General features: G+C 40.7%; 1 protein-coding gene across 1 annotated transcript in view; it reads right to left on the bottom strand.

Moving 5' to 3' along the window:
* Positions 1-3,034: 3,034 nt before the first annotated feature.
* DAPP1 (dual adaptor of phosphotyrosine and 3-phosphoinositides 1) overlaps positions 3,035-15,146 on the bottom strand; it is a 60,091-nt gene continuing 47,979 nt past the window's right edge. Inside the window, exons 4-9 of the mRNA XM_018564277.1 lie at positions 11,855-11,985; positions 11,293-11,340; positions 7,986-8,048; positions 5,822-5,907; positions 4,100-4,187; positions 3,035-3,091 (exon numbers count right to left, since the gene is read on the bottom strand). Of these exons, the coding sequence (XP_018419779.1) occupies positions 3,059-3,091; positions 4,100-4,187; positions 5,822-5,907; positions 7,986-8,048; positions 11,293-11,340; positions 11,855-11,985 (449 nt within the window). The 3' untranslated portion in view covers positions 3,035-3,058. The remainder of the gene's footprint in view (positions 3,092-4,099; positions 4,188-5,821; positions 5,908-7,985; positions 8,049-11,292; positions 11,341-11,854; positions 11,986-15,146) is intronic.

Below are 15,146 nucleotides of genomic sequence, written 5' to 3'. Positions count from 1 at the left end.
GCAGAGCCCTGAGTCCAGTGCATAGCAGAGCCCTGAGTCCAGTGCATAGCAGAGCCCTGAGTCCAGTGCATAGCAGAGCCCTGAGTCCAGTGCATAGCAGAGCCCTGAGTCCAGTGCATAGCAGAGCCCTGAGTCCAGTGCATAGCAGAGCCCTGAGTCCAGTGCATAGCAGAGCCCTGAGTCCAGTGCATAGCAGAGCCCTGAGTCCAGTGCATAGCAGAGCCCTGAGTCCAGTGCATAGCAGAGCCCTGAGTCCAGTGCATAGCAGAGCCCTGAGTCCAGTGCATAGCAGAGCCCTGAGTCCAGTGCATAGCAGAGCCCTGAGTCCAGTGCATAGCAGAGCCCTGAGTCCAGTGCATAGCAGAGCCCTGAGTCCAGTGCATAGCAGAGCCCTGAGTCCAGTGCATAGCAGAGCCCTGAGTCCAGTGCATAGCAGAGCCCTGAGTCCAGTCCATAGCAGAGCCCTGAGTCCAGTCCATAGCAGAGCCCTGAGTCCAGTCCATAGCAGAGCCCTGAGTCCAGTCCATAGCAGAGCCCTGAGTCCAGTCCATAGCAGAGCCCTGAGTCCAGTGAGGTCCACACAGAAATATGTATATAGGCGTATTTAGAAAGGCAGTATGGTGCTGAACACTTTACACTACACAGTGGCTTACTCAATGGTTAGTATGTTTGTCTTGCAGCGCTGGGGTTCCCGGTTCAAATCCAGATTTTGGCAGTACAATATTTGTCCTGGATAGGCGTTGCATGTTCTTCTCGTGCTTGGATGGGTTTCCTCCTATGCTCAAATGAAATGCTTGTAGATTAATTGGCTCCTGTCTAAATTTGCATGTGAGATTAGGGACCTTAGATTGTAAGTTTCTTAAGGGAAGGAACTGATATGAATGAATAAATTGTAAAGCTCTGCGTAAGTTGACAGCACTATACAAGAATGTGTAACAAATACATAAATAAATATATAGGGGGTTATTCACAAACGCCGCCGAAGGCAGCCGATTGAATAACTGAGGTGAAGGGAGCAGTACAACGTTCGGTTATTCACTATGGCTCAGTACGGCTGATTTCAGCCGTACATCGGCTGCACTTCGGTCAGCCGAATATGTTCTGTATGTTCTGATGAGCTGAAGTGCAGAAGGGCTTCGACTCAGACGATCCAACATCTGGATTGGCTGAGCCGATGCTCCGGCAGCTCCCTCGCTGCCGTTCGCCCCTGTTCACTTTGCAGTGAGTGAATAGCCGCCTAGCAGTATTGGCTTGGCTATTCTGCTTGATACCTCCATGGTACCTGAGCAGAATAGCAAATCAATGAAAAGAGTTTAAAAAAAAAAGTTGAAAAAATATTTTTTAAATGTCAATAGTAAAAATAAATAAAGATTTTTTAAAAAGGGGGGAAATGGGCAGAGCTCCGCCCAACTGTTTCCTATTGGCCGGCACCTGCTAGAGTCTTCTAGCAGGTCCTAGCCAATGAATAACAACACGTGTCCGGCTTTGCCCAGTTGTTATTGTTTAATGACAGATCAGCGTCCCCAGGTCATTTGGGGATGCTGAGCTGTCATTGCAACTGGGCGGAGCTAGCCGTGAGATCGTGGCCGTTCGCCCCGCTTTAGGTGTGACTTCGGCTCAGTCGAGCCAAGGCATATGCCTTCGGCTCCTAAGTGAATAACTCCCATAGACTTATTCAGTGATCCAGACTGGTGCTGAACACTTTACACTACAGGAGAATCTCATTCGGTAAGGTATTCATATAACTTCAGTGAATTGAATGAGAAGGCGTTGTAGTTTCCAGCACATTGCACTCTATTATTGCTCCGTCCTCTGCTTTATTGAATAGCTCAGTCTAATCTTCAAATATTTGTTGTAGAAAACATCCCTATTCACACAGTAAAACTGATTTTTCTTTCGCTAATTACTACTATTTATTTGTAATTGGGCCATTTAGCAGCATGGATATACAGGTATTCCTCACTTAACGACCGAGTTCCGTTCCTACGACCAGGTCGCTAAACGGATTGGTCGTTAAGTGAGGAACTCTATACAGTACTCTACTGCATTAGTACAGTACTGTATAGCGTTGCCGATGTACAGTACCGAACAGTGTACTGTACATCGGGCAATGGAAATACTTACCGGGACCTGCAGTGAAGATCGGAAGATGTCACTTCCGCCGGCGACACGTCGCACTGACGCTGACGCGCAAGGTCGGAGGTCGATCGGTGGTCCGTCGTAAGTGCAAGTGGTGGTCGCAAAACAGGTAAGTCGGTAAGTGAGGAACATCTGTATGCGAATGGACTGAGAGAAATACCTTATGAGATCATAATATCTACAGCAACACAAGACAATCCATATGTTTAAAAGTATCGTGTGATTTTGCTTCCTTTGTAATCCTTCTAAATGTTCCCAAAGTAAAATACTTTGATTATGCGCATGAAAAGTTTATACATAATTTATTTTCCTTCCAGGGGTTTGTCAGCTTTTTCTTTTGTACATAAACTTGTAAACAATGCACTGGCTACGGTAACAGTAATGGAATGTAGTAGTTACATGAATCTATAGAGAGCATCAAACAGCTCCAAGCATCAACCTCTATTCACAGTGACATAAATATAATACAATGTAGCAGGTGGGTACTGCTGAAGTACACAGTTCTTTGAAATCTGTGTAACATCCCAGATATTTCTTCTACCAGCTCATACAGTATATACCACTGCCATAATCTAGCTCTGCATTTCTGCCATCAGAATGCATTGCCTTGTCTACATTATCAACAAATGACACTGCAATGCATCTCTGGAGCGCTCCTGGAAAAAACGTTCCCCCTAGATGAGCTGTAAAACCTTGCTTGAATCCAATGAATGCTAAAACAAAACATCCAATGCTCATATATGAGCCCTAAAATTGGGGAAAAGATTCCTTAATTTATGTTTTTAAAGCATCTGTGTCAGTTTATATTGACATGTTTAACATTCTTAAGGGTAAAAAAAAATATATTCTTTTAAGAGCCTGGCTGGGTTTAAGCATGGGCTCCAACGTTCTGGGTTATGCTTCATCTCTGTGATATCCTTCATCTTCTAGTTGTCTGCCTTCTTATTTGAGACTGTGAATAAAAGAAAACCAAACATTAATACATTTTACAGTTACTTTAGCATATGTTGTAACCTGGACTGCAATGACTGAGCTACTCTATTCAGCCACTGATTGATGCCTGTGCACCACCGTCTTTTCCGTTTTGTATCACTGGTGGCCATGATCTGCCATTTTATCTTCAGTGAGATATTGGAATCTGTAAACTCTGCACTGTGTGATTTCTCTGCTGTTTGCTTGGAGGAACCTGATGGGACACCGCTGATCATCTCACCAAATGGCTACTGCTGGTAAAGATGTCCAACTTATTGGCTGGGGTGATGTCCTACCGTGTTTCCCCGAAAATAAGACACTGTCTTATATTTTTTGGGGCTCCAAAAAACACACTAGGTCTTATTTTCGGGGTAGGTCTTATTTTCGGGGAAACAGGGTATGTGCACCACCATTCTATCTGCGGGTGAAAAAATAGCAGCACAAGCGCATTCAGATGTGTGCTGACTGGGCGGCAACTACAAAGCTGTACAACTATGTACTGAACACGTGTCTGAGCAAAAAATGTTTCTCCTTTCTTTGCAGTGATTCAATACTCTGACCTATGACTCTTGTAGCTGTTCCAGTTCTATTCCAGTCACGACCCCAGCCTTTCTCCTAGATTCTGTTTGTTTGTCTACAACCTGCCCTGACCTGTTATGACTCTGCCTAAACCCCACCTGCCATGACCAGATTATGATCTTGTCTGTCAGACTGGTACTTTGCTTTGCTTAAGATGATCGTGACCGTATTAGTGCACTATTGCAACAACATAGTGTGTTCTCAATGCTTTCCATATTTTTTTTATTTGTACAAACAGTTCCATTTTCTGGACAAGCTTTCAGGACCTACCTCCTTCTTCTAAAGCCTAAGTAGTACAGTTAATGAAAATAAAAAATGTATCACCGACACTACTCAAGTATGTTGTACTTCACTTTTTTGATTCCTGCAACATGCAAGGACCATGTGTAGGGGAGTATGATAATCATACCATTTTCCATCTTAAAATCTTAATCCATTCATCTGCTTCTGCTCCGGTCTTTGCACAAAGGTAAAAGGTTCTCAATGGGAACACCAAACTGTGAAGAAACAATATCAACATTAGGGTCGAGCTTATAACATTCACAGCATAATTTTGTCTTAACATTTAAAAGCCCTTGCGTTCTTCATTATGTTAAAGTCTTCCTTTTAAAAAAAGATATGGTAAGATACTGTATATAGTTTGTGGTTCTGTATATGATAATAATAGAATAAAACATGATGTACTTATCCAAGCTTATAGTGTTATTGTTGGCTCTTTCAGCATTGTAAAGGAGGCAAGTGGAGTGCACAGAAGGTACCTCCAGGTGTCTGCACACCTATTGAGTTTATTTCCAGAGCATCTTAGGAACCCCAAAAACCTGGCCTCTGTTATGGCATCATGCTAGGTTTATGCCTTTCCCACCATTACTCTAACACAGGGGTCCTCAAACTTACTAAATAAAGGGTCAGTTTACTGTTCTTCAGACCTTGGTGGGACCGCACTGTGTAGAAGTAGAAACTTCCCTGGCATCAGTGGGAATAAACAATGCCCCAGAGGTGCTGAGCAGTGGGAGTAAATCATGGTCTAGTGCTTGTGGATAGTGGAATTAGTATATTAGTATAGTGGAAGGAATAGTGAAACATTGTTGGTGTCAGTGAGAGGAATAGTGCCCTATTATTAATGTTAATGGAAGGAATAGTACCCCATTGTTAGTGTCAGTGGGTCGAATAGTACCCTATCTTTGTTGTCAATGGGAAGAATTGCACCCCAACACTGGTGTCAGTGGGAGGAATAGTAAAATAGTCATTGAATTTCAAAATATACAGCGCTCAATCCCCAAAGTTGGACAACACTGACTCAACCAGTCACATCAATCAGGTGCAGGCTCCAAACATACGTGCTTGCTTAACGAAATCCTAAAATTCAAACGTAGAGCCGCACATCTGACAGTTCATAAAAGAATCAAATTGATTGAAAGTTTATACCATCCGAGTACACAGCAAAATCATTCCACAATTTTTAACTTTTCTCAGAATTCTGACAGTTCATAAAAGAATCAAATTGATTGAAAGTTTATACCATCCGAGTACACAGCAAAATCATTCCACACTGATCGCATACCCTCTCACGCATTCCACCAGCTAGGCTTAATCATAGAGACATGACGACATGAGTCTTTGATTAAGCCTATCTGGTGGAACGCGTGCGAGGCTATGGGATCGGTGTGGGATGATTTTGCTGTGTACTTGGATGGTATGAACTTTCCATGAATTTATTTCTTTTATGAACAGTCAGATGTGCGGCTCTACGTTGGAATTTCAGAACCATTGTTAGTGTTAGTGGGAGGGAATCATGCCCCAAGGGCTGGTTAAAGTCTAGCATAGGGCTGCAGTCTAGTGACCCCTGTTCTAACATGACAAAGTAGCTTAGACCTAAGATGACCAATAAGCTGGACTAATTTAGTTATTACATACTGAAGAGCAGTGGTCATGTTTTTGAACACTCCCACTTGTGTATGACTGCCATAGCCTTTATGGTTTTAACACTTTATTTTTATAATGCTGTAAGCCCACATGGTCCATTTGAAAATAAAATGACTACAATTGGATTTCTCCTTGTTTACCTATAATGGATCTTCCTGTCCACACAGAAACAATGGACATAATGTTATATGTTTGAGACACCACATACCAGAAACAGTTGACTCTTTCCTGTGAGTAGTCAAATTGTACTGCACTGCACTCTGTAAGATCTAGGGTCTTTATTGGCTCCTGAGCCTGTAAAAAAAGAGAAGCACACCATGCTAGTTAATTATAATATATGTGTTATTATCTTGAAAAACAATGCAGATTAACTCTAAACAGCATCACCTAGAAGTTTAGCAGATACCAAAAATTCCCCAAAGGTGGCACCGGCCATACATATTTTTATTCATGCACTACCAGTGACATTATTATTCTAGTTCAGATACTGTATAATACAGGTCATAGAAACAACTGGAACAATTGAGCTATGAACTAAAGAATCATAGCTTCATTCACTATGTTTAGCATTTCTCTTCGGTGACCATCATTCTATGACAAATAATCCTTTTACTCCATGGGGAATGGGTATACATTGTACAGCTTTCCTGTACAATGTCCATAAAATTGTGTATTGCTGAATCAAATTATTTACATCTCTGAATTCCTTGTTAACAGATCACCAAGTCTGACATGTTTATGTCTTCTTTAGATAACAATCTCTTTTTACCTGCCTGGAGGTGTATCATGTTTACCCACAGAAACAATCATATTTAACTTTTCTCAGGTTACTGTAGCCAGAGCAATGAAATATAATTTGTGGTTGGATGACTTGTAACCATTGCAATGGGGCTAAAAAAAAAAAAAAAAATCACTACTACTGTCGTGGTAAAAAATCTGCTTCCCTATTTATAATGGTCTGGCCCTCTAGCAACTTCAGCATGAAATTATAGCTAGTTTGCCTACAAACGTCAGGTGGTCATAATAATCTAGCCACTCAGTGTATAAAACTTGGGAAAATGCTCCTTCCCCTTTCTTGCCCTGATAACAATTTACACAGAGAAGAAGTGATTGCAGCTCAAAGACAAAGATACACATACCGAGATAAAAACCTGACAGAATTCTTTTTTTTCCTACCCTATCAAAAACTAAAGCTAGCAACACACCGTAAGATTTTACTAGTTCACCCCTATAGGCTGAATGGGAGAAATCACTCAGGCCTGGTTCACACCTGAGCGTTTTACAGCGTGTTCCTGCACGCTGTAAAACGCTCAACATGAGAAACCAATGATTGCCTATGGGCATGGTTCCCACGTGGGCGTTTTACAGTGCGTAGGAACGCGCTGCAATACGCCCTACGCCCAAAGAAGTACAGGAGCTTCTTTGGGGTGTATCTGCCACGCGTATCCATTAGGATACAGCCGAATAGCCCTCGGAAACTTTGATTTTCAGATCGAAGTTTGTGGAGCCGAGTGGTGGCGGCAGGGCCAACCAGGGATCAAATGTTGGCTAATTTATGGAGTTAATGGTGAAATTCAATCGGTGTATGGACAGTTTTTCTAAGAAACTCTTGTACTGATAAGAAACAAAGTACAATCAAATCATCAATGTACAAATGAGGTCAACATGTCACTGTATAGTCACAAAAATGAATACAAGGAAGATGACGTTTCATAGAAATAAGCAAACATTTTTAGAGGAACCAAAACAGCTTTTGATAAAAATGTAAGGAAGATGACTGAAGGGAAAACCCCCAAAAATTAGAAGAAAATTAGGATTCTGTGTGGTTGTACCTTTACTATCCATGGAGCCTAAATACAGTATCTACAGGTGAAACTCGAATAATTAGAATATCGTGCAAAGTTCATTTATTTCACTAATGCAACTTAAAAGGTGAAACTAATATATGAGAGAGACTCATTACATGCAAAGCAAGATAATTCAAGCCGTGATTTGTCATAATTGTGATGATTATGGCTTACAGCTCATGAAAACCCCAAGAACCCCAAATCCACAACCTCAAAAAAGTAGATTATTACATGCAATCAATAAAACAAGGATTGTACATAGAACAATATCGGACCTCTGAAAAGTACAAGCATGCATATGTACTCAGTACTTGGTTTGGGCCCCTTTTGCAGCACTTACTGCAATTACTTTTGCACGATATTCTAATTATTCGAGTTTCACCTGTATAACACATAACAGCATGACTTTTCAATCCTCTTAAGTAAAGCACCCAGACCTGTGTCAGTTACCAAATTCAGTACTTCCAGTGTAACTTTAGTAAAAGTGTTTATGGTGTGTAATTTGCCACAGATAACAGAACTTACCATCTGGTCCTTATAATATTTCAGCTCATTACGGCTCAGTATAAACCATCTGGTTTTCCATGTCTGAAAGACATAAGATGATAATTATCTCATTGTGGTAATTATTAGGTTAGAAGTGATTGTCCAGGCTCCAGATTTGTCACTCGAGAACGGAGTGTTTCAGCAGAAGCAATACAACACTGGCGCATGGCTACTGAACTGGTGCAAAAATATCCCAGGCTGAAAGATCACATTTCATCCTGTTCTAATGATGCTGGCCAGCACTTTTTCATCACTACTATTATACTGCCACATGCTTGACCTGAAAGCAGATCTATTATGGATATTTAAGGACTGAACTGAAATGAAAGATCAAGAGGACAGCACAGTCCAAATGGCATATACTAGAAAACGTCTACAAATAGACTGATACACACAGTGGCCCGTTTAGCCTTTAAGGCCCCCTTTTAATGTGCTGAAGCACACCACAATGCACATGCCAAGCCTTGTAGCATGCTACCTTAAAGAAAAAGGGTCATATATGTGTTTTTTGTGCCGTAAGCTGTACAAAAAAAAAGCCCACAAAAAACAAATTGGCAGTTTGCTTAAAAAAAAATGATGCATTGCATTGATTCAGAGCTTAGTGATCTTTTATACATGTTGTCATGGAAGATTCTCACAGCTTTTACCCAAAATTCACAAATTCTTCTAATCAGATTTAACTGGAAAAAATTGTAACTCCCAGGATTATACTGTATGTTGTGTAAAATGCATGTGAATGAATAGTGACTCTATATTACAGAGAATAACACAGCAGTGAGAATCGGCGGTGGAATGGAAAGATGGGCACCAGATTCAAATGTTTGGGTGGTCATAAAAAGAGTCAAATATCAATACAGAAATAATTAGGGCAAATCAGTAAACAACCTAAGCAAGCTTGTAAAATTAAAATGGTTAAAACGTTAAGGTGTTTATTGGGAAAGAAGTAAATTACAGGGCGATCTGATTGTCTATGTCTGTGGGGCAAATAGACATACACTGATGCTTTTGGTTCCTATTTCGTCTGTCAGAAAACATGCATTGTCAGCAAATCAATTCATAGACTACACATGCTTTCATACGGTATACGTATTCATTTGGATGAAAATTGCCAGTCATTTGCCTTCTTAAGTCTATTATATCTCTACAATGCTTGTTCTAAGTATATAAAACTTTTTCTCTGTCATAGAAAAAGTTACCAGATAAAAATGTTCAAATATATCTGGTCATCTTGATGGATAAGTCCACCAAATACAAATATTCTGGCTATCGGTAGGTCATTTACTGCATTATTTAATCTCTTTGGACTTTGGTGGTCATTCCGTAATCTCTTGCCCCCTCTTTTGAGTCTAATTCTTCCTCCTGACAGTCATCCTGCTCAGATACCTTAATAATGGTAAGCACAAGTGGGCAAACCTAGGAACTCAGGAGCAGACATCTTAGCAGCAAAGTCCCTATGAGAAACATTAAGCTAATAGGAGACTCAACCTCATTCTATCTACCAAATGCAAAAATATCAATTTTAGGTGGAACCTTTAAAAGGTGAATTTCAGAGAAAATTAATATTAAGAACTTGTATGTTAGAAAGACTACTTATGACTTCTTTCATTTGCCAATGATTAAAAAACTGCTACTAAATAAGAATTATTCATCTTACAAACTCACCAGAGTGTAATCAATGAACAGTAACTCTTTTTTGTGGTCCCCACTTTCCCCCCCCCCCCCTCCCCCATTGGGCACCACCATCCTGCCTTTCACACAGCCTGCAGAAGGTAAAGCCAGCCAGCCCAAACATCAAACACATCTCTGCCCATTATGGGACAGTCGTCTTTACATCAGTGACCAGTTGAAATGGTTATAGATGGAGATGAGGATGTAGATATTGACTGTTGTCATGATGCCAGATTTATTTAACAATAAGGGTGAAAGGAGGAATGTGTTTAACCAGTTGACATGCGCGGTGTTAAACCGCCTTCCCATCCAGGCCATTTTTCAGTATTCAGCGCTGCGGTACTTTGACTGACATTTATTCCGTCATGCAGCGCTGTACTGAAATGAATTTTATACCCTTTTTTGGGGACAGATAGAGCTTTCTTTTGGTGGTATTTATTCACCACTGGGGGTTTTATTTTTTTACTATATTAAGGAAAAATTACCGAAATTTAAAAAAAAAAACAGTTTCCCCTATATTAAATGATAAAACATTTATTATTACCCAATTTTTTGGTAAAATATAAAAGATGGGGTCACGTCGGGTAAAAAGACACTAAACATGTCAAGCCTTAAAATTGCGTGCGCGCGCGAAACCTCAAAAAACGATAATACCCAAAATTGGCCATAGGCGACGCTTTAAAAGCTGTTACCGCTCATCAGTTTAGTGTTATCAGTGATTGATGGCCCTAAAATGATTGCTCTCACTGCGACGTTCGCGGCGATATGTAACATGTGTAGCGCAATTGTAATTTTTGCGCGCTGGGGCACCGGACGCGTATTTACGTTTATAGGCGCGTAAACGTGGGGGTGGGGGAGTTAAACATTTTGGGGGGTTTTTTTCCCCTTTTTTTATATGTGACTTTTATTTTATTTTACTTTTTTATGTGTTACTTTTATTTTTTTTTATTTATATTTATTTTTTTGCACTTATTGTTATTGCTATTATATAGGGGGATAACAACCCCCTATATAATAGCAAAGGCACACTGACAGGTCCTCTTTATGGAGATATTAGGGGTCTCTAGGACCCCTAATATCACCTGTGGACCCCAAAAGAAGCTGATGAAGCAGAGATCTGCTTTATCAGCTTCTTCTCTCTGGCTATAGCAGCCAGATGACTGACAGGTGAATGCGGAAGTGATGTAATACACATCACTTCTGCATTCACAGCCCGGACGGAGATCAGCAAGGAGCTGATCTCCCGTCCTCCTCCTCCTGACGCCCTCCGAGCCGGTCCCGGGATCCAAGATGGGGCAGCGGATCCCGGGAAGCACGGGGGGGGGGTGCCGCGAACGAGCACATATAGGCGATCGGCGGGCTATGGACCCGCTGATCGCCTATATGTGAAACACCCGGTAATGGGTGTGTTTAATCGTCGGGTCTTTTCTGCCCGTGCGTGCCCGCTAGGGGGCGCGCGCGAGCAGAAAAACCCGCAGATGTAGCAATGCCGTCCGTCCGTTTTTTTACTACGGGCGGACGGCAAGAGGTTAAGGCAGCTGATGTCATTAATTATGATGCTATCCCTATGTTTTCTTGCTTGGGGAATGGAAAAGTTCACTTTAATTATATGTCTTACCTTTACACGTCCTCCTTGTTTTGTAAGATATCCTTCCTTTGTGCCCAACTGAGAACACACAAAAAAACAACATTAAAACAAGGTAAAAATAAAGTGTAACAGACCTGAGTATAAAATATGTGTACTCTGAGGTTACCTTTCAAGGAATTGGCACGGTAAAGAGATATTAGGAGCCAGAATCAGCGATACAGGCAAGTCAAGCTTCGCCCCATGCCTCCCTTATTTCAAGCCTCCTTATTGGTCTCTGTGTACTCTGTGGTGTAATATCTTTAGTCATTTAAAGGAGATATTCATAATTTAATCTTCAGGGCAAAGAGACAGTGCATCCTAATAGTCTCATTAAAGAAGACCTTATCCATTAACCCCTGCCCTCCAAAAACAAACCTCATTTTTTAAGTTGGATAATTTTTTTTTTTTTTTTTTTTAAAGTAGTTTGCATATAAAATAGAAAACATTTGGACACAATGTGATACCTTAAAAGAAGTCTAGCAAAGTAGTGAACATTTTGGGGTGCAGTGTACACAGAACAAAAAAGAGCATTCAACTGATTTATGTTACTCACTGAGGGGGCCAAAGGCACCAGGTCAGATTCAGAGCGACCAGATTGCATGGCAGTATGAACCCGGACAGATTCATATATTGATGGCTCTTCTACCTCACTTGGGTAAGGGTATTTCAATAAGATTAAAGTACCTACAGCCAAAAGACAAAACAGACAGTTGTGTTACTGGATGTCATTTATTGATTAATCTGTGCACCTAAAGAACATGTTTCTGTAGTTGTGTGAGAAGGAAAAACCAGAAAAACCAGCCTCATCTTAGAAATCTGCATCTGTGACTGAAAGAAATACAGATATCAGCCTGTATTAAAAAATGGAATGAACAAGCAAAACACAAATGTATATTGCCGAAAGCAAAAATTCTTCACACATAAAACTCATAATAAATTAGATGGAATTACTGATATCGGACAAAACATATGATATAGTAGGTATAACAACAGGGACATATCATGAAATCACAAGCCATAATAGCAAAATTTGAAATGGAACCATTATACACCCAACAGTGCACTAGATACATTCAATGTACAGGTCATACATTGAGGAAAACGGGTAATTGTACAGGTCACATACAGTAGGAGGATGGGGTTAATGTGCAGGTGTGCAGGATAGGGAGGGTGAGGGGTTAATTTACAGGTCAGATCAGACACAGGATGGATCAGACATATGCAGGAGAGAGGTGAATGTGCACTGGTACTGGATGACATGATTTCTGGTACTGGATGACATCAGTACTAATTTGCACTGGTGGTGGCTGCGACTAGGAAGCTTTCTTTCCTCTCATACATGGTGGCAACAAAAGGGTTAAGGCCATGCTGGCATAATCTGTCTGATTCTAGAGTCATCACTGCGACAGAGAAATGCTAGAACCTCCAGTTTTGAGGCTGCTGTGTGCTAAGAAGAGGTTCTGTTTGCTGCTTCTGGAATCCGAGACCCACCAAGGGACTTCTAGCCTGAGAAGCTGTCAGAGCCTGATCATTGAGTTTTGGGGTATTCCACCTTCTCCTGTTCTACATTATATCAAGTTCCGGATTAAACGGTTGAACTGTATTCAAGTATGATGTGTCTTTGGGACAAAGTGTTCCTAGGAGGGAGTTCCTCATGAGGCCCTTCTGGGTGGAGGCAGTAAAGATTAAACACAGAGACATTGGGGTTGATTTACTAACCTTATAAAACACACCACGAACATGTATACACCTCTGTAGTGTGTTCCCTCCCAACATGATCTATGGGTGGAATCTAAACACCTTTGTAGTGTGTACACACCCAGCAGGTGTGTTGTGCAAAGCCCTGCCCTGAATTGCAAGGTGATGTTGTGTAAATTAGCTCTACGTTGTGCTGCTTGCGTTGATGAATGCAGGAATGTAAATGCATGAGCTAACCATTTTTGTCTAAACTGTGAAGCAGCATTATATATGCATCATGTGCATGATTTTTCCATATATGGCATTAGTGGAAATATGCTTATAGAGACTTTTTGGTTGATAACTACGCTTTGCTGTGTAAAAATCACACGCACCTGGTGCGTGCATGTGTTTAGGTTAGTAAATCACCCCCATTGTCTTAAACTCCTACTTAGAGGCTAGGGATCTTGTTTGCCTAGGTGCTGCAACAGCATTGTATGTAAATTCTGCAAGGTGAGGGTCATCTCAAATGATCCCCCAGAAACAGGGTTACACATGTATACGATACATACTATAAACTGCATACAGTATGTCTGGGAAATGCGAAGCAAAGGTTACATCAGAGTCCCAAGAGTTGTGAGAGGAACTGATACTTGGAATGGTGAATCTATTGCCCAATAGGACCTTTTGTCTTAAAATATACTCTGGTCTTTCACTATGAAACATGCTTACACAATGCTGGATATTTCGCAATGTAGTATTAAGAAGTGGGGAAAAAGTCATTTTCGGTTTCGGGCTGACAAATTCTGCTGCGGGTGGTGCGTTGCAGTGCCATTCATTTCAATGGCACCCCAAACGCGCCTCCCACCCACAGTGTGATCACCCGCACTGGAACGCATGGTACTGCAATGCCGTGCTTTCCAGTGCAGTGTGATTACAAAAAAATGTGCATGCAGTTTCATTCTGAAGTGAACTTTTTGTTTGTAACACTGCATTTGTGTATTTTATTTTAAATTATGGATAGTATTTGTTGAATTTTTGTATCCAATTAAATCGAAAAATAAATCGGCCAACTAATCGAGTATGAAAATAATAATTAGTTGCAGCTCTATTTGGATGGCTACATCGGTCATCACCTTAACCCCAATGAGAACAAGATTTGCTTATCTGCCTAGCCCACCCCTCCTGCAATTTGATTGTGAGCTTTGGTGGTAACCTGTCACTTAGATGCAAGTACATACCTCTACAGCCTTTGTGACCTATGTCAAAAAAACATGACTGCTGAGTGCCTTCCTGAAGCTGATGGCTATTATAGGAAACCTGTCATGAGATATACATTTAGGTTGCCATTGCTGTACTCTACTTTATAAAAATGCTAGTTGCCTGGAGCCTCAATCTGTTTTGGGGGGCACGACTGTTAGCTAAATAATAAACAAATGGAATGGAAAATAAAAAATAAAATTACACTGACAAAGGACCACTGCTTTTAAACAAACCTATAGCGGGAGAAATATGGGGCTGCTATCGCTGACCTCCTAAAAACGTAATGACTGCCAACCTGATCCTGCAGGGTATGTATGGTCCAGGGTATGTTTTATACTGCAGTACATTGTGAAGCCATGATCCTGCTCTAAATTGGTCTACTAAAATGTATCAGTGCTTTTTATTTCTACTGCTTTGCTGTGTGACAAGATTAATTAAGCTTTAATGGAATCTATGCTTATAGAATCAACATGACCTACTTTAGGTGGCTTTGTGCTGTGGAGATCATATGTTTTGACACAACACAATAGGTTTTATCTACAGATAAATAACAGCAGACAAGTATCAATTAAGTAATTAACCCCGAGGGACATTTGTTCCATCTGATAACAAACTGTTACAAAGAATTGCAACAGATATTCAAAAGCATAACTGTATCAGTAACAAGGAAGAAAGACAATAGACAGAAAGGGTTATTAAAGTGCATTTCCACTTTTGCAGCCAAATGGGGATAATGCCTACTTTATATTTGTTACATGTTTCCTATCACATGGCATAACTTTGAAAAAATAAAAAATTGTAGCTTACCATTTTGTAGATGGTCTTTCTGCTAATTCCAGGACTAAAAAATCCTGCTTAATTCTCACTGTCTGGGGGATTGGGGAGTTTGGTTTTAAATAATTAAC

The sequence above is a fragment of the Nanorana parkeri genome, unplaced genomic scaffold (assembly GCF_000935625.1).
Source record: "Nanorana parkeri isolate BGI_ZX_2015 unplaced genomic scaffold, ASM93562v1 scaffold742, whole genome shotgun sequence".
NCBI classification, from domain to species: Eukaryota; Metazoa; Chordata; class Amphibia; order Anura; family Dicroglossidae; genus Nanorana; species Nanorana parkeri.
This window is presented reverse-complemented; position numbering and strand designations above follow the sequence as displayed.